The following is a 20,620-nucleotide window of genomic DNA, read 5'->3' on the forward strand; positions in this document are numbered from 1 at the left end:
ACTTGACTTAACCCAAATAATTGCCCTAAGCCAGGGGGATGGGTCCTATAAATTGAAACCCACGATGATCTTAACATGCATCATACTTTTCCAAAATTACAACATTTTTATGATAAATCAAACATTGCATTTTCCTTTTTAACATATCTTTTGTGGAGCTCAAACAATTTTTTTTTTTTTTTTTTTTTTTGACAGCAGTAAAGAAAGTGTTCTTACAAAGTACCTACCCGACTCTCGGAGTCGGATTTAATACTACATTATTAGGAAAAGCAAATAAATTACAGATGGGGTTGATAACCAATAAAGGTTTCTTAGCAGGACGATCAGAGCTGGCCAATTGAGCAAACAATTCTTTTCTCTTCTTTAACAACTGAGCCTCAGAGGAGTACCAAGACACACTTACGCCACGAGGACGTAGAAATTTATGTGAGAGAGGTCTACTTTTTGAGAAAGTAGATAAATTGTGTCTTGGAGGTTCCTCCCCTTTGCTTTGATTCCTCTTGGTCGTGATGATTCTCCGTCTCTCGTGCACATGATTAGTAGAGGGGTACTTGCAAAACAGAGGAGTAAAAGGGGCGGCCGATGGCTTCTCAACTGATAGAATCTTACACTTCTTAGAGCGAGCTGCAAAGACGAAAGGCTGATGGACATTAGAATCATCCTGGGCTTGGGGGACATGAGTACCGCGAGGAGTGAAATTGTCACAAACTGAAGATGCGCAAGACGTCCCGGCCCCAGTAGTAGACGAGCTCAAACTTACGCTAGGAATATCAGGTTCTACCTTGATAACATCGGAGGGGGGAATGTCTTCCTTCATTGCCCCCCTCGTCTTAGAATTTCCCTTAATAGAACCTCTCCTCTTTTTCTTCTTCCTCTTCTTCTTCTGGTAACATTGTTCCTTTATAGAGTCTATCTCCTTAGTAGTCTTACCCTTAAGGATTCGAATTGTTAAAGTTGACAAATCACGTTTACGGTAAAAACTCACCGTTTTCCCTTCCAGCAATTTTTGATAAGAATTTACTGGGATCCTTAAAGTAGAACCACCACCTCCCTTTTTGGAGAACTGAAGAACTGACTTATTAGCACAAATACTTTGAACCTCCATCTCTTCCATATTCACACTCTCAGTGTCCTTATACTCATAACACTTTGTTCTTCCATCACCTCCGTAACCACGCTTTCACCAGTATCATTAATACCCACATCAGACGCCGAAACATGGACAAATTTCTTGTTGTTCTTCTCCACGCAATCTTCATTAGCAACCTCCAACACTCTTTTTCCATTTTCCTTTATGAGAAGGTGACTTTTTACCACCTCTAATTCCCTTAACACATCCTTATTACTTGGTTCCACCATTAAGGCCTGAACCAGATCCAATTCAGCTTTCGAAAACCTTTTCAACTTCATATAAGCAACCGCTCTACGAAAAAGTGCCTTAACATTACGAGGGAAGGTGTTCAAAATCATGGAGCATAAACCCGAGGCAGCTCTGTATTCCTCAAGTTTCAGGGCACATGCAGCCATATTAGACATAAGAGAAACTGCAAGGTCAGATAACGATTGAATATCTTCACCTACAATATCTCCCAAGCTCGGACTAAGTAATTTACAAGCTTCATCGTAACACTCCGCTGCACTATCAAAATCATTTTGCCTAAAAAGACCGTTCCCCTTATCTTTAAGCTCCTTCACCTGAGCTAAAATTAACGGAGCTGACCCCGAACCCAGAAACAATGGCTAGCTAGTAATTTTGATTGTATCAAACTTAAGGGTGAAGAGTAGACCTGGCAAAATGGGTCAGACCCGAATGACCCGATCCGAAAAGGCTGACCCGAGACCCGAAAATGACCCGAACTTGCTTGACCCGAATATGACCCGAAACCCGAATTGACCCGACCCGACCCAGACTCGACCCGAACATTGTCTGACCCAATGTTGACCCGACCCGAGGTGACCCAATCCGAAAAGACCCGACTCATAACTGACATGATCCCAAATGACTTGAAGTGACCTAAAATGACCCGAAACGACTAGTACTAATTCATATTAATATTATATATATATCAAAATAAAGTTTCATTGGTTACAATAATCCCTAATAAATGGTTAAATTTGTAAAATAGCATTTCTTAATCAAAATAGTATTAACTTAAGTGCTTAGCCATTAACTCAAAAGCAACCTGACCCAAAATGACCTATATCCGAAAATGACCCGACCCGAAATGACCCGACAACAGGTCACCCGAAATTGACCCGAAACCCGAAAGTGACCCGACCCAACCTAACCCGAAATATGTGGCAGACCTGAAATGACCCGACCCAAACTGACCCGACCCGTACCCGACCCGAGAGACCCGTTTTGCCAGGTCTACAGTGAAGAGTAGCTATATCATCAAACTTGAAACTGTAGAATACGGAGTAGTACAATGTATGACATACTAATCTCAAAACTCAGGCGTTGTTGTTCATTAAAACACATAAATCAACTCCATGGATTTCTCATTATTACAGGGTTCTTCAATGACAACTTTATCCTTTCAAAATTCATTGAAACATGCTCTAGAATCGGGTTTTCGCATTATGGCCATGTTGTTTTCAGACATAAATATAAACCCACTATATATCTTTACAATACTATAATCAAGTCATTATCTTTGCAGCAATCTTGTGCTAAAGAATCCATCCTTTTGTTCAATGCCATTCGGGTTGCGGGACTTTTACCTGATAGTTATTCCTTTCCGTTTGTACTAAGGGCGGTGAACCGGGTTTTGGATGGTAATGTGGGTAGACAGGTGCATGGGCAGGTCATAACAAGTGGGTTTCAGGAGAATGTTCATGTTGCTATTGCACTTGTTCAGGTGTATTCATCATGTGGATATTTGCAGGATGCACGCCAGGTATTTGATGAAATGTCGAGGTTCAGTTATGTTGCGTTGTCGAATGCCATGATTGCTGGCTATGCTGGTGTTGGTGACATGGATAGTGCACGCCAGATTTTTCAAAGTATGACGGAAAAGAATGTGATTTCTTGGACTAGTTTAATTGCTGGCTACGTACATGTGAAGAGGCCAGAGGAAGCTATTGCCATCTTTCACATGATCAAGGGTGAAGAAGATGTGGAGCTTGATGAAGTTGCGTTGTTGGCTACTCTTTCAGCTTGTGCCGATTTGGGTGCGCTTGAATTGGGTCAATGGATCCATGGCTTCATTCACCAGCGTAACATGCGTATGACGGTTCCTCTTTGCAATGCTCTAGTTGATATGTATGTAAAATCCGGAAACATACAGAAAGCTTTGCAGGTTTTCGAGAGTATGCCGTGTAAGACTGTTGTCTCTTGGACGACAATGATAGTGGGTTTGGCGTTCCACGGATTAGGACGGGAAGCATTGGAGATATTCTCTCGTATGGAAAGAGCGGGAACTAGGCCGAATGACATCAGTTTCATTGGAATTCTTTCGGCCTGTAGTCACGTCGGGTTAGTTGAGTTGGGGCGCACATATTTCAACTCGATGAGCTCAAAGTATGGGATTACACCAAAGATTCAACACTATGGCTGTATGATAGATTTGCTAGGACGCGGAGGTTTTCTCCAAGAGGCAGAGGATCTGGTGAGTAGGATGCCCTTCAATGCTAATGCTGCTATATGGGGATCACTTCTGGCTTGTGCACGAACCCAAGGGGATTCCTCCCTTGCTGCAAAAGCTTTGCAACATCTATCAATTTTGGAACCACATAATAGCGGGAATTATACCCTTGTTTCCAATACATATGCCGCGAATGGAGAATGGAGTGAAGCTAGGCTAGTAAGGAAAAGAATGAGAAGCTTGGATGTTAAGAAGTTGCCTGGGGGAAGCTCTATTGAGCTTAATGGTTGTATCCACAAATTTGTTTCTGGTAGTGTACCTAATAATGCTGAGGCAAAGGAAATCCATGAAATTCTCCGGGAGATAAATCGACAATGTAAGATGGAAGGGTGTGGACAAAAGAAAGAGGATCCATCATTTTAGATTTTGAAGCTGTTGGATTAAGCATGAGGTAATACTACTGCTACCTCAAACATCTGATCTGATTTCTTATAAATCCATAGGGGAAATAATAAGGTGAAAAATGGGTTTGCACAGAAGATTAGAAAGCAATACCCCTGATCCGCGAGATTCAAATCTATCAAATTTCTTCGATTATAAATTAAGTTACAAGATACAAATATGTAAGTATATAGCACAGTATCCAACCAGCATGAACAGAGTCAAGATGTTTCCCTAAACATTATAACCTGACAGAAACAAAGGAAGTAAAGATCACGATGACGCTGCAAGCAGGTGTTACGAAAGGAAACAGTAAACAAGTTGCCTGCTCTATTTATATAATGAAAAGGTAATCGGTCAATAAATTTCATACAATTTTCATTATGGATAATCCTGAAAGTTGATGTTGTGTTTTTTATATACCCCTTTTATAAGCGAGATTTTAACACTCAAGTTACAGAGGAGTTACAACAAACAAGTGACACTGGAGCATCACAGTGTACCACTGATCGGATGGCAACCATGATACCTCTAGGTGAATAAAAAATATACAAAAATTCAGAGCAATAAATGAAACACCGGCAATCCAGAACTCAGTAAGCAGTCCAAATTCACAAGCTACAGCATCAATTTAAACAAGGAGAGGACCTGTTAGGGTACAAAAACATCATCCAAATAATCCTCTACCAAAAAAACACTTGTGATTCTCAACGTGTCTCCTTTCCTTATGGGTTGGTGAGGATTGTTGTCATTGGCTGTGATAATGTCACTAGTGATGTTATTAAGCTCAGTCTACCGTATTCAGGAGGAGACTTTGGCTATTATACATCTTCCTTAGTATCTTCTAATCTGAGTTCAGCTTTGTTGGAGCTCAAGTTTCTAAGTCACTTGGACTTAAGTGGGAACAACTTTACCAGGAGTATGTCGGATTCCAGCATTTGTAGGATCCATGACCAAGTTGAGATACCTAAGCTTAGCCGATGCTGTATTCTTTGGTCCCATTCCCTCGCAACTAGGAAATCTCACCAATTTGATACACCTTGATCTTGGTAATGTTGTTGTAGGATATGGAGAGCATATGTTTAATACTCGAGAACGTCTTGATTGGGTATCTGGTCTTTCTAAATTACAGTTTCTTGACATGAGCGGAACCAACATGTCCCAAACATACGACACTCTTCAAGTACTCTTTAGACTTCCTTCTTTGTTGCAGCTTAACCTATTTGATTGCTTGCTACACAAAACTCATTTGTCGAAACTTCTCATCACAAATACTTCCACCCTCCAAGACCTTGATCTTAGTCACAACAAATTTGAAGACTCTTTCCCCTCTTTTCTTAAAAATATGCCTTTCCTTCAATCACTATCTCTCCGGAAAAATAGCTTCAGTGGCGGCTTTCCAAGCTGGCTCGGGAATTTGAGGTGTCTTGAATACCTAAACCTAGCAGATAACGAGTTTCATGGTAAAGTTCCCACATTATTGTTGGTGATTTAAGAGTAATTACCGGTTCATTTGACGTAATTAAGGTCGGTTCATTGATGGGTAATTTCTAAATAATATAATGCGAGTTCGGGAAGTACGGAGTGTACGCTCGTGTAATTATTTATGGGATTGCGGAATAGTTTTCGTTCGAATAACTATGACGGAATAGTAATTAAATTCTGCGTAATTTAATTAATTGCATCTGAATTTCTGAAGAGTTGCAACCCTTCAGAAATACATCACCTGTTTCCATTTTTCCCCAAATCCTTCCTATATATATAATTGAAAGATGAGAAGAAAATTGATACAGAAAAATAATAATCTTCTACTGCATCAAAAGAAGTTTAACAATCTACACAAAATATTTCTAAATTACGTCTCTGTTTTTTGTGCCAAAAATCATTATACCCAGGCACTGTTAAGGGTCGAATTATTCTATTAGGAAAGCGGAGTCCATTCGGTGCAGTTTTATTGTCAATTCCTTTTTTCGTGCATACTCAAATCTAACAATTATCACTTGCACAATTGTATGCTTTGAATTATGTTGATTTGTCAAACAATAAATTATCAACTTTGTATATGAATGATAACAATATCAAACTCAACTTGAGTACCAATTGGCGTCCTCCGTTTCAACTTCAAGTTTTTGGTGCCAATGCTTGTGGGATAAACACAACATTTCCACAGTGGCTTAGAAACCAAACTCGGATTAGAATCTTGGATCTTTCTGATACTGGTATCTTCAGAGAATTGCCCCAATGGCTTTGGAACTTAACTAGTCTTAATATATTGGTGCTTGCCGGCAATAAACTTACAGGTTAACAACTCATCAATATCAATATTATCTTTAAACTTAACAATTTTTCATAATAATTATATATCTCAAACAACAACCTCGCGACCACTTTTCTATAGGATCTTTTCCACTCAATTTTAATGGTCAGAATTTGGATAGGCTAGACCTTCAAAACAACATGCTTTTCGGTCAATGGCCGAAACATCCGGAAACAATGAACCAATTAGATTTGTCTAGAAATTTGGTATCAGGAAGGATCTTTGAAGGAGAAAATGCTTCCTCACTTTTGAGTGGTTCCTTGGAACTGTTAGACCTTAGTGACAATATGTTTTCAGGAGAAATGCAATTTAAAAATGCATACTTCCTTGGATCCCACCTTAGTGTTTCAAGAAATTATCAAGGGGATAACAGAGAATATTGTTGATGGAACACTGACCCCTCATATGATGATCCACCTTTCCTCCAACCGTTTAGTCGGCGTAATACCTAGCTAGGGAGCTGACAAACATAACCAACCTAAGTCAATTAAACGTTTCAAATAATCATCTTACAGGTAGCATCCCGGATGATATAGGCAACCCCCAGTTACTAGAAACTTTGGATTTGTCAAATAATAATCTTTCAGGGACAATACCACAAAGCTTGTCAGACATACCATGGCTAAGTGTCTTGAATCTGTCTTACAACCACCTGCATGGGCCGATACCTACGGGCAATCAGCTCCAAACTCTTAACAACCCGTCTATTTACGTTGGTAATTCTGGTTTATGTGGGTTTCCGTTGCCAGATAAATGCTCTACACCTAAACCGCCAAAAACTCATGACGACCAAGGTACTAAAAAAGATGATGACGCGAAAGTTAAGCTTGACAAGCTGTGGCTCTACCTAGCCGTAATGTCTGGTGTAGCCACTGGATTTTGGGGAGTGGTCTTAACTTTAGTGTTCAAGAAGAGTTGGAGGCATGCTTATTTCCGGTTTGTTGAGAAAGTTGGTGACAGAATATATGTGCCATTTAAAGTGAGGATGAACAGGTTCAAGAGAACCTGAATAGAGAATTCTGGTTACTGATGATGAAATATCATAATGCTAGTAATAATAATTGTGATACAGATGTTTTCTTCCATATCGTATAGTATGTTTTTTATATTTCTCACTTTCTCCAATGATTGTGCAGTATACATTGCATATTTACTAGAACTCAGAATCTTTTTCTACTAAAGGTCCATAGTTTTGCATATAACTCCTATATACAGGCAATAAAATGTACAATAAGCTCCCATCTCTTTTCTCTCAACTTCTTATCTCAAATAACCCAAGGTTAATATTGTTTCCTATGCATTTCATCTTAAGTCAGGCGTTTCTTAACAAGGTCACGGGCTATAGTGCGGCCACCTTAATATTGGCTTGTAATTGTCCCCAAGCTATATATATATTACTCCTAGTATAAATTACGCAGCAATGATCACCAGGTAGCAGAAGTAATTTGATACAAATATATCTTACGTTTTTTATAAAGGTATTTTCACAACTATGTACTCTATATTTCCGATAGAATAAAATTGTTTACGAAGTGATTATAATGGGACCGTTAGCGGTGCACTTCAATAATATTATCATACATCTCATTTTGATTGACCGATTACAGCAGTTATTTGTGAACAAAAAAATTGATTAATAATGTTAATGGTTATTCGTACCAAAAAAAAAAAAAATAGTGTTAATGGCTATCAAAGTACTACCTTTTATCAGTTTTATAAACTTCCACGTAAATAGGAGTTTAAAATTGTTGGGTTCCTTTTGTTGATGATAACATGCCCATTTGATTTGTGTTATCTTAGTTTACCTTTTCAGGATTAATGATGCAATCAAGCTTGGATTAAGAAGTGTTGAAGTTGTTATTAATCCCATTGTAATTAGTCGTGTGTCATCTAATGTACAAGTGAGAAAGTTAAGTATAGCAGAGTAATAGAAAAGTCAGGATGATCGTTGCTTTAACAAGTAAAATTTGAGTGGACTGAGCCACAACTCGTAAAAACTTGAAGCTTCTTTTCTCTTTCAAATGCTTTCACGTGACTTATTTTTTTCAAAGAGAAATTCAGATTTTTATTTAAGGAGGTAGTATCCAATAAAGAATGGTTTGAATTATTCAAAATATTTCCTCTTTGTGCAAATTCTATCCCTTGGTTTTCAAGAAAACAAAAGTTCCTTTTTGCCATTTTTGTGATTACTTGTCACCTTGTGACTTGTCTCACATCCTTTGTTTTCTGATTTTGCATGAACATTTAAGGTTATCTTTCAATCCTTCTTTCTCTATTCTTACCTATGCAAAAGACTCCCTTTTGGTGCAAGCTTTTGAATGGTTACTATTGCTCCTCACATGCAAAACCTTTGACCCTTCAAAACCCTAGCAACCCCCTTCACTACCTCCTCTATAAATACCGTGTCCTATCTTCATAAATCCCCAAGACTTTTTCAAATAATTCTTTCATCTTTGCAAATTGTTTTTAAAGCTTAAAAGTTGTGTTTATTTGCAAAAACCTTTAAAAGTCTTCAAGTGTCTTTCGGTTTCTACGATCGTGTAGCTACTTTGTTGCTTTTCTATACTAAACTCTCTTGCTTAAAAGTGTTGATCTTGTAAAAGTTGTCCACCTCTATTCTTTGTTAAGAATGTGTTAGTGGAAACTTGATCCTTTACATTTTAAGTGTGTTAGTAGAGTTTAGGACGGAGTAGTCTTTAACTCTTGACAACCGGAGTAGGTTGTGAGTTGGCAACCGGAGTAGGTTGTGAGTATTGAGTTCTAGGACGGAGTAGTCCTTTAACTCTTGGCAATCGGAGTAGATTGCGAGTTAGCTTGTCATAGAACGGAGTAGTTCTTGTACTAGCTTTGCAACCGGAGTAGGTTGGCGTCTTTTATTACTAGGGTCTTTTAGTTGTCGGAGTAGATCACTAAAGGAAAGTAATAAAAAGGTAGATTGGACGTAGGCACTTTAGTATTTGCCGAACCAATTCAAAAACTCGTGTTCATTGTTTATCACTTTTATTCCGCTGCCTTTTTACTTTGTTTGTTTGTCTTGTTTCGCTTAAACTTAGAAGTAACAGATTCATCATCTTGTCGTATTTGGTCATAGCATAATACTCCACAAACCGAGACAAATAGATACAAATCAGAACCATTGTTGCTTTCATACTTGACAAACATTCATTGTAACTTTGTTTGTTTTGTTTCGCTTAAACTTAGAAGTGAGTTCATCATCGTCGTATTTGGTCTCAGTAATACTCCACAAACTGAGACAAATAGATACAGTCAGAACGATTGTTGCTTTCATACTTCAGCAAACATTCATTGCGATACTTGTTCAATCTTTCAATATTATTCAAAGTATCCTCCAAACTCTTTTGTTCACTTAACTTACTTTAATCCAATAAAGTTGAAGTTAAAATTTTAAAAAGAGTACCTAATTCACCCCCTCCCCCTCTTAGGTACTTGAATCCATAAACTCAACAATTGGTATCAGAGCCTCGTGCTCTTGATCGAGGCTAACCGCCTTAGAGTTTGATTCGTGGGTAATGGATTCCGAGAAACACTCCAAGATCCCGGTCTTTACCGGTTCGAATTTTGGATGGTGGAAACTCAAAATGGAACATTACATCAAAAGTATCGATTATCAATGTTGGAACATCATCCAAAATGGACCTCTTGCCATTGAGGAAACCGATATTCTTAACGGTTTCACCAAGACAAAAGAGGAAAGAAATTACAATGAGAACGACTTCAAACTTGCCGAAAAGAATTCCAAAGCAATGTCGATTCTTCAACGTTGTGTTGGTGAGGGGGAAGTTAGTCGAATCTCCGGGTGTCCTACGGCAAAATCTATTTGGGATTCCCTTGTACTTGCATATGAAGGGACGTCCCAAGTAAGAAAACACCGCATTGACCTTCTCATGCAACAATATGAAATGTTTAGAATGTCAAAGTACGAGTCTTTAAATAGTTTCTCTTCTCGTTTTTCTTGTATTATTAATGAGCTTCAAAGTCTAGGAAGGAATTTCGAGTCCGAGGACATCATTCGAAAAATCCTTCGTAGTCTAACTCCTAAATGGCAACCTAAAGTCACCGCCATAGAGGAAGCCAAAGACTTGTCAACCCTATCTCTTCATGAACTAATGGGATCACTAATGGCTCACGAGTTTAATCTCGATAAGCATTCTAGTGAGTCATCAAAGGGAAAGAGTCTCGCCCTCACATCTTCTCCAAGTGATGAAGAAGATGAGGAGGAAGACGAGTTTGCTATGTTCACAAGAAACTTAGCCGGGTTGATAAATGGACAAGGTAACAAAAAGTTCACCAATAATTACTCGAAAAAACGCTTTCCTAAGAGACGACCTACCTCCACCGTGGGATGCTTTAAATGTGGTGATAAAACTCATCAAATTAAAGAATGTCCCAAGTGGGAAGAAATCAAATCTAAGGAAAGAAGAGAAAAGGTTAAAAAGGACTATAAACATAGAGTCATGAGTGCTATATGGGGAATGTCCGACTCCGAGGAAGATGAGGAACTCATCGAGGAGGAACTTGAGGCTAAAATGTGTCTTGCAAATCATGATAAAGAAAAAGTCTCAAAAACCTCAAAAATTGAACACTTAAGATGCCTCATGGCTAACCCCGACGATTCCGACTCCGATTCCGACAATGAGGTAAATCATCTAAAGGCCAAGGCTAGAACTTACTCCAAAGAAAAAGTATGTAAGCTTCTTGATCAACTTTTTGATAAGTGTCGGTCTCAAACTAACAAGCTTGATATAATGCAAAATGAGATTGAGGAAATTGCTCAAGAGAACTTTAATCTGAAAAATGAGCTAAAAGCAACAGACTGCGTCACTGTCACATCTGAAGCATATAATGAAGTTAAAAGAGTCAACAAGCTAAACAAACATTTGACTAAAGAACTAGAGCGTCTTAGGTCGACACCCACGGACGTCTCTGACCTTGAAAATGTCAACACTACCTTGGTAATGCAAGTTTCCTCACTAACCAAGGAACGTGATGATCTTTTGAAGGTCAAAGATGATCTTGAAAATGAGATCTATGACCTTGTAGTTGAAGTTGTAGACTTAAGAGAAACAGTCTCTAAGACTGTTGCTTCTGACCACGACTTAGACAAGTTTAGAAGAAAAGGTGAATGGTTGGAAAATGAAAATGAGTGTCTCAAAAGTGAGGTTGTTTGTCTCAAGAATGAAATAGAAGATCTCCATGATAGGCTTACTTTCTTTCAAAAAGGTATGCCCGAATGTAGCACTTCTAGGTCTTCTCCTCACCATAGATCCGATGAAGTCGTTGATCTAAACAAGAGACTTGACGAGATGACATCTAAATATGAGGACTCCAAAGAAAGAATCATTTATCTCGTGTCTAAACTCAACAATCACACCCATGACTTCATTGTTGAGAAAAGATTGTCCATAGAAAGTAACAACGATGATGAACTTAAAAGAGAAAAGGAAAAGAATTTGCATCTTCTTTCACGTGTCCATGACTTGACCAATGAACTTGTTAATGCTAAGAACATCACTGAAAAATGGGAAGGAAGTCAAACCGTGCTAAACTTCCTCACGAATCAAACCGAGAAATGTGAGAAATCATTTGGTTTGGGGTTCAAATGGAACAGTCGGACCGATGTTGTATCCAGAAGCCCAAAAACGATTTTAGAGGAAGGAAGTATGTAGGTCTTCCCGAATATATCATTTGCAATTATTGTGGTGACAATGGTCATGTTTTTAATGGTTGTACAAAACGATTTGATGACATTGACAAGAACACCAAAGCATTAAATGAAATGAACATTAAGAAAGACACCACAAGTTATGTTGATCACAAAAAGGGACCCAAATTCATTTGGGTTCCTAAACTCAAAAACTAATCTTGTGTAGGGCTTGGTGAGAGGCGGCCGCAATTGGTACTTGGATAGTGGATGCTCTCGTCACATGACGGGTGATAGAAGCCAATTCCTCTCACTTAAAGCGTATGATGGTGGCACGGTAAGGTTTGGTGACAACAAGAAAGGTGAAGTAATTGGTATTGGAAAAGTTGGTAAGTCATCCTTACTTTGTGTCGACAATGTGCGGCTTGTCAAAGGTTTGAAACATAATCTCCTTAGTATATCTCAACTTTGTGATAAGGGTAATGTTGTTGAATTTCATGCTAATATATGTCGAATTTTTGATGCCACTACTAATGAATTAATACTCGAAGGAAGACGTGTCAAAGATGTTTACTTAACTAATTTGAGCTCTCTATCCGGTCACACCATGTCTTGCATGAGTGTAATGAACAATGATCCTTGGTTATGGCATAAAAGGTTTGGTCATGTTAGTACAAAAACTCTTAATACCCTTAAAAGACTTGATTTGGTTGAAGGCATTCCTAATATAAAATTTGAAATTGATAAAGTATGTGATGAATGTGCTAGAGGTAAACATGTTAAAAGTTCCTTCAAATCCAAAAGAATTATGAGTACATCTCAACCTTTGCAACTTTTACATATCGACTTGTGTGGACCAATGAGAACTAGAAGTAGAGGTGGTAGTCGTTATGTGTGTGTCATTGTTGATGATTACTCTAGGTTTGTTTGGGCACTCTTCCTAAGCTCTAAGGATGAGACATTTGATGAGTTTCTAATTTGGTTAAAAAGGATTCAAAATAAACTTGGTTTAAAACTTGTTTCAATGAGAACCGATCATGGAACCGAATTCGAAAACTCATCATTTGGTGCTTATTGTGATGACAATGGTGTAGACCATAACTTCTCGGCTCCTAGAACCCCACAACAAAATGGTGTGGTTGAAAGGATGAATAGAACCCTTGAAGGAATGGCTAGAACAATGTTATTAACTAGTAAGTTGCCTAAGAACTTTTGGGCCGAAGCGGTAAATACCGCTTGCTACATTTATAATCGTGTCATGATAAGGAGTATTTTAAATAAAACTCCCTATGAATCATTACGTGGAATAAAACCCAATATCTCATATTTTAGATGTTTTGGAAGCAAATGTTTTGTTCACAACAATGGTAAAAACAATTTGGGTAAGTTCGATCCACGAAGTGATGAAGGAGTATTTATTGGGTACTCCGATCATAGCAAGGCCTATAAAGTTTACAATAAACGAACCTTGTTAATTGAAGAAAGCATCCATGTCATATTTGATGAATCTAGTGTGCTTGGACAGGTACAAAACATGGATAATGATGATAAGGACGATGACGATGAGTTTGAGATTGGTCTTGTTCGAAAAGACTTCGTGTTCACGGATGAAGAAACTCCCAGCACTGAATTGCAACAGACACAGAGACTGTCACCTTCAAAGGAGAGCAGTAACTCAGGGGGAACAGAATTGCAACAGACACAGAGACTGTCACCTTCAAGGGAGAACAGCAACTCAGGGGGAACACGGAGTACTTCTGATTCCTCTCTGGAAGCAACAGACCCAACGACTGTTGCTTCTACCTCGAATGAAGAAAACCAAAACAAGTGAGGATGAAGAACCTTCCAGGCCAATAGCAACAGTCATCACATGGATCGATGATGTTGAGGGGGAACAAGAAACCATTGTTCCAAAGAAGTGGAAACATCAAAGCTCTCATCCACTCTCCAATCTCACAAGTGATCTCAACTCGGGAATTCGAACAAGATCATCCGTCAACCATCTCGCTCATCTCAATGAGTATTGTGCCCATAATGCCTTCCTATCTCAAATTGAGCCTTCAAATGTAACAGTCGCCTTGACTGATGCAGATTGGGTGCTTGCCATGCAAGATGAGCTCAATCAATTCAAAAGAAATGAGGTATGGCACCTAGTCCCTAGACCGCCTAATCGTACCGTCATTGGTACTAGGTGGGTCTTTCGCAACAAGCTTGATGACTCGGGAGAAATCGTAAGGAACAAGGCTAGACTAGTGGTGCAAGGTTATAACCAACAAGAGGGTATTGATTACGATGAAACCTATGCACCGGTAGCTAGACTTGAGGCCATACGATTACTTATAGCTTTTGCGGCTCACAAAGGCATTAAACTCTTCCAAATGGATGTCAAAACCGCTTTCTTAAATGGATATTTGGAAGAAGATGTCTTTGTAGAGCAACCACCGGTTTTGAGAACAATGACTTGCCTAACCATGTTTTCAAATTAGACAAAGCTCTTTATGGTTTAAAACAAGCACCAAGATGTTGGTATGATAGATTGTCTAAATTTCTTATTGAAAATGGTTTTAAAAGAGGCTCCGTTGACAAAACATTGTTCTTGAAGCAACAGTCAGACGAACTGTTGGTTGTACAAGTATATGTTGATGACATTATATTTGGTGCAACAAATGAACTCCTTTACTTATACTTTTCGGAACTAATGAAATCGGAGTTTGAAATGAGCATGATGGGTGAGCTAGGATTCTTCCTTGGGCTCCAAATTAAGCAATCAAAGGATGGAATCATGATCCATCAACAAAAGTATATCAAAGAAATGCTTAAGAAATTTGGGATGACTAATGGTAAGCCTCATGATACACCTATGGTAGCCGGGTCCAAATTGGACAAAGATGAACTCGGTAAGAATGTTAGTGATAAGGTGTATAGAGGTATGATAGGCTCACTTCTTTACTTGACCGCAAGTCGTCCCGACATTCTCTTTAGTGTATGCTTATGTGCTAGGTTCCAAGCAAATCCGAAAGAATCACATTTCAAAGCCGTTAAACGAATTCTTCGGTATTTGATTGGAACACAAAATCTTTACCTTTGGTACCCCTTATATTGTCCTTTTGATCTTATAGGCTATTCGGATGCGGACTATGCGGGGTGCACGGTGGATAGAAAGAGTACCTCCGGAATTGCAACGTTCTTGGGTCCTTGCTTGACTTCTTGGGCCTCAAAGAAACAAAACACGGTAGCTCTTTCTACGGCCGAAAGTGAGTACGTTAGTGCGGCACATTGTTGTTCTCAACTCCTTTGGGTAAAACAACAACTCTTGGATTTTGGTATTATTTTTGACTCCATTCCTTTAATGTGCGATAACACGAGTGCAATAAATATTTCCAAAAATCCTATTCAACACTCCAAAACCAAGCATATTGATATTCGTCACCATTTTATTCGTGATCATGTGGAAAAAGGACATATTAAACTTATCTTTTGCAAGACCGAAAATCAAATTGCCGATATTTTTACTAAACCACTTGCAAGAGAACATTTTGAGAAATTTAGATTAGAAATTGGATTAATTAATAGCATGTGATTTTTTGTGTGAATTTTACATAATTCCTTAATTGATTTAATTAAATTTGGATATATGTTATTAAGTGTTCTAAGTGCATTGACATCATGTTTAGACCAAAAATTGACACCGTATTTGTGAGTCGGTAATCACTCAACCTCATATCTAAATTTACGTTTATTATATGCTACCTTGCGTTTTTATTTCGAGTAATTGAATTTGTTTAAGTCGGGCCAACCACCTCTCCTACATCATTTAATGGGCCATTAAACATCATTTAACAACCCATCACCTACAACTACCCGTCCAAACTACCTAAACCCACTAACCCTCCATCTCCCAAATCCAACTCCCTCATATGTCACCTATCCTAACCCACCATGGTAAAAACATCATTTACCACTCCTATCAAACCCACAAAAATTACCTCCCCTGTCACATCCAACCCACCGACATCACCAACTCCAACCATGCCTCCTGCCAAAACTTCTTACGCCTTTCCTCCACAAACCTCAAACCCGACTTCAACAAACCCAGATCCACCTAGCCCTCAACCATCACCAAAACCCACTGATCCACCATCATCCGACAACACTCCCATCGCCTCAATGGTAGGAAGACGCACTCGTGGTGGTCGGAAGAAAAGCTCCACTACTCCGAGCTCCTCCTCTGAACCGGTTACTGTTATGGTTGAAGATGTTGAAGATGAAACCGAATTTGACTTGAATGATAATCCATCGAAATCCGGCGAGCCTGATTCGACTCCGGCGAAAAAGAACAACAAGAGAAAAGAAAAAGCCTCCTCCTCTCAATTACCCCCAATCTCAGAAAATGTTGAACAAAGTAACATTGACAATCCCATTGATGATATCCCAATTGAAAATCCGAATGAACCTACCCAGAAAAAATCGAAACCTTCAAAGAAAAAGCTTGTTTACCTTGCTCCTTCGGATCCGGTCTCCCTAACCTCGAAGTGGGATCTAGCCATGGTTTGGGCTCACCTTGAGAGTCTCGACCTCCCTACTTCCATTTACAAAAATTGTGAAAGGTTGATGAATATTAAAGCAATTCACTCTCCTCGGGTGTATAATCAAAACTGGTTCGAGCCACCGGCTTTCCACTCTGTCCGTGACATGGTTTTAGCTCAAGGTTGGGAGAAGTTGTTGGAAATGCGTGAGCCGGTATTTGTGAGCGAAGTGATTCAATTCTTTGCAACGGTACGGGTCGATAAGTCTGGTGAATTTGTTACAGCTAAGGTGAACGGTAAGCCTCTAAGACTGACTCAATCTGATTTTGCCAATGCTCTTAATATTCCAGTCGGAGGTTATGACCAACTCCCCTCTGAAACTTGGGTAGCCTTACCATATGCCTCCCCTCTTAGCATTGCTCAAACCGTTTGTCCCAAAATTGTCTCCCAGGACCCGTGAGCAACACCCAAATCCCACCTCCTCTTCGAATTATCTTCAATATGCTTTGTAGGTCAATTTACCCGTCGGGTGATAGAGGAAAACTAACCATTGCTTTACAATATTTAATCTATCACATTGTTACTCATAAGAAGGTGAACCTAGTCGGGTTAATGTTCAAGCGTTTTCATCTTATTTCGACCAAGCTTCGTCGACCTTCTACTCATGTGATTTACCTACCCTATAGCATGTGGTTGTCGGTTGTGCTCAAAGCACAAGGGGTGTTGGTAAACACTAGCTTGGGTTCGTTGGATATGTGTGATACTATGAGTGATGGGCAAATGGGGAAGATGTTGATCAAAATTGAGAATGATGAGTTAATTTCTGTGAAAATTAAGAAGGACCCGGAAGTTGGGTCATCTAGTCAAGGGAATACGGGTAATATGCGGGATGTACTCAATGCCGTGGCTGAGTTGGGTGCGTGGATTAGGGAGGATGCTCGTCAAAAGGACTTAGCAATCTCGGCCCTTGCCTCTTCTTTGGACCTCATCCGTGGTGAGGTGGATATTATTTCCACCCTTGTGTCAACTAAAGAGGTTGGTGAAGATGCTATTGTGGATGATGATCCGTTGGGTAGTGGCTCGGATGGTGAACAAGCTTCCTCTCCTTAGCCTTTCCATATCCTCTCGGCCTATTTATCCTTACCCGTACCCCCTCATTTTGTTCCACCCTTGGTTGTGCCTTTCTAAGACTATGTTTTATTGCTTGTTATTTTGAACAATTGGTGGTGTACTTTAAACTCTATTTAGCCTTGTTGAACCTTGATTAGCCTATGCTTAATCTTTGTTTATGTTGACCTTGTTACCTTGTCACATCTACATGTGTCTTTTTGTTTTCTTATGAAAAATCTGCACTCTAATGCTTGTGACATCCCTATCCTTTTGATGATGTCAAGAGGGGGAAAAGGTAAACTCATGCTTTGAATCTCTTTGCTCATTGATTAAACTAATGGCTTGTCTAACCTTCTTAGCTTGATTCTTGTTTGAGGCAATGTAAAATTGTCTTGATAGTTTGATTCTAGTTTTTGCCCTTGGTAAGGTAATATTGTCCCTTCTCTATCATTTGATCTTACTTGTTAAAAATCTTGAATCAAGGTGTTTACATTGCTTATACATTCGTTTAGGGCTTGTCATCATCAAAGGGGGAATTTGTTGGGTTCCTTTTGTTGATGATAACATGCCCATTTGATTTGTGTTATCTTAGTTTACCTTTTCAGGATTAATGATGCAATCAAGCTTGGATTAAGAAGTGTTGAAGTTGTTATTAATCCCATTGTAATTAGTCGTGTGTCATCTAATGTACAAGTGAGAAAGTTAAGTATAGCAGAGTAATAGAAACAGATCCAGGATGATTTGCTTTAACAAGTAAAAAAGCTGAGTGGTGAGCCACAACTCGTAAAAACTTGAAGCTTCTTTTCTCTTTCAAATGCTTTCACGTGACTTATTTTTTTCAAAGAGAAATTCAGATTTTTATTTAAGGAGGTAGTATCCAATAAAGAATGGTTTGAATTATTCAAAATATTTCCTCTTTGTGCAAATTCTATCCCTTGGTTTTCAAGAAAACAAAAGTTCCTTTTTGCCATTTTTGTGATTACTTGTCACCTTGTGACTTGTCTCACATCCTTTGTTTTCTGATTTTGCATGAACATTTAAGGTTATCTTTCAATCCTTCTTTCTCTATTCTTACCTATGCAAAAGACTCCCTTTTGGTGCAAGCTTTTGAATGGTTACTATTGCTCCTCACATGCAAAACCTTTGACCCTTCAAAACCCTAGCAACCCCCTTCACTACCTCCTCTATAAATACCGTGTCCTATCTTCATAAATCCCCAAGACTTTTCTGAAATAATTCTTTCATCTTTGCAAATTGTTTTTAAAGCTTAAAAGTTGTGTTTATTTGCAAAAACCTTTAAAAGTCTTCAAGTGTCTTTCAGTTTCTACAGTCGTGGCTACTGTTGCTTTTCTATACTAAACTCTCTTGCTTAAAAGTGTTGATCTTGTAAAAGTTGTCCACCTCTATTCTTTGTTAAGAATGTGTTAGTGGAAACTTGATCCTTTACATTTTAAGTGTGTTAGTAGAGTTTAGGACGGAGTAGTCTTTAACTCTTGACAACCGGAGTAGGTTGTGAGTTGGCAACCGGAGTAGGTTGTGAGTATTGAGTTCTAGGACGGAGTAGTCCTTTAACTCTTGGCAATCGGAGTAGATTGCGAGTTAGCTTGTCATAGAACGGAGTAGTTCTTGTACTAGCTTTGCAACCGGAGTAGGTTGGCGTCTTTTATTACTAGGGTCTTTTAGTTGTCGGAGTAGATCACTAAAGGAAAGTAATAAAAAGGTAGATTGGACGTAGGCACTTTAGTATTTGCCGAACCAATTCAAAAACTCGTGTTCATTGTTTATCACTTTTATTCATTTTGCCTTTTACTTTGTTTGTTTGTCTTGTTTCGCTTAAACTTAGAAGTGTGATTCATCATCTTGTCGTATTTGGTCTGCAGTAATACTCCACAAACCGAGACAAATAGATACTGATCAGAACCATTGTTGCTTTCATACTTCAAACAAACATTCATTGTAACTTTGTTTGTTTTGTTTCGCTTAAACTTAGAAGTGAGTTCATCATCTTTGTCGTATTTGGTGCAGTAATACTCACAAACCGAGACAAATAGATACACGATCGAAACGATTGTTGCTTTCATACTTCAGCAAACATTCATTGCGATACTTGTTCAATCTTTCAATATTATTCAAAGTATCCTCCAAACTCTTTTGTTCACTTAACTTACTTTAATCCAATAAAGTTGAAGTTAAAATTTTAAAAAGAGTACCTAATTCACCCCCTCCCCCTCTTAGGTACTTGAATCCATAAACTCAACAAAAATTTAGGGAGACTTAAGACCTTGAATTTGATTGACATGGAACGCTTTTATCAGTTTTATCTGAATTCTTTGAGGTCACCGGTTAAGGTGTTGCTTTGTGACTGTGAGGTCACGGGTTCAAGTCCTTGGAGCGGCCTCTTGCCAAAATGGCAAGGGAAGGCTTGCCCCAACTACACCCTTGTGGTGGGACCCTTCCCCGGACCCCCGTCTAGCGGGGTCGCCATCGTGTACCAAGCTGCCGTTTTTTTTTTTTTTTTTATCTGAAATGTTTGATATCATTTTCAAAGTTGGAAATGCGAAGTCTCAATGTTACATGCCTCATCAAAAGAATCTCGGAACATCAAGACCAAAAACAACATCCAATTTCATTCCAGAAAGTTGAGACAAGATTTAAGGTTAATAACAGGGAAGAACCCTCCAAGACGGATATAAAACTCACCCACTAAAATGACTGAATTCCACTATAATTATAATTCACTATAAGAATAGTCTCAATACGTAACCGGAACCAAATTGCACACCCAATTTGGACCCGACAATAGTTTAGGAATACAAATAAGTACCCTCTAGACTTCTACAATTGGTAAACACTACCAAGAGTATATACCCCTAAGGCCTAAAGTAACCGTCTAAATTATTGTAAGAGAAGACCCGTTACCCAAACTCACAACCCTTGTTTATACATGTGAATAGCCGAAAAACACCATGCACGTTGC

At 38.8% G+C, this 20,620-nt stretch overlaps 1 protein-coding gene and 1 long non-coding RNA gene across 2 annotated transcripts in view; one reads left to right on the plus strand and one right to left on the minus strand.

Moving 5' to 3' along the window:
* LOC141618074 (uncharacterized) overlaps positions 1-20,561 on the minus strand; it is a 276,232-nt gene extending 255,671 nt beyond the window's left edge. The window contains exon 1 of the long non-coding RNA XR_012531295.1: positions 20,309-20,561. This is a non-coding gene — a long non-coding RNA (uncharacterized LOC141618074). The remainder of the gene's footprint in view (positions 1-20,308) is intronic.
* LOC141618071 (pentatricopeptide repeat-containing protein At5g56310-like) lies at positions 2,384-4,419 on the plus strand. Its single transcript, XM_074435191.1, has one exon. It carries the CDS (start codon positions 2,430-2,432, stop codon positions 4,008-4,010), a length of 1,581 nt encoding a protein of 526 aa, XP_074291292.1. The 5' UTR covers positions 2,384-2,429; the 3' UTR covers positions 4,011-4,419.
* Positions 20,562-20,620: the final 59 nt, after the last annotated feature.

This window comes from Silene latifolia, chromosome X (assembly GCF_048544455.1).
Source record: "Silene latifolia isolate original U9 population chromosome X, ASM4854445v1, whole genome shotgun sequence".
Lineage (NCBI taxonomy): Eukaryota > Viridiplantae > Streptophyta > Magnoliopsida > Caryophyllales > Caryophyllaceae > Silene > Silene latifolia.

Bases quoted from the DNA above. Each gene is read 5' to 3' on its own strand.
- LOC141618071 (XM_074435191.1), top strand. From the start codon at position 2,430: ATGTATGACATACTAATCTCAAAACTCAGGCGTTGTTGTTCATTAAAA.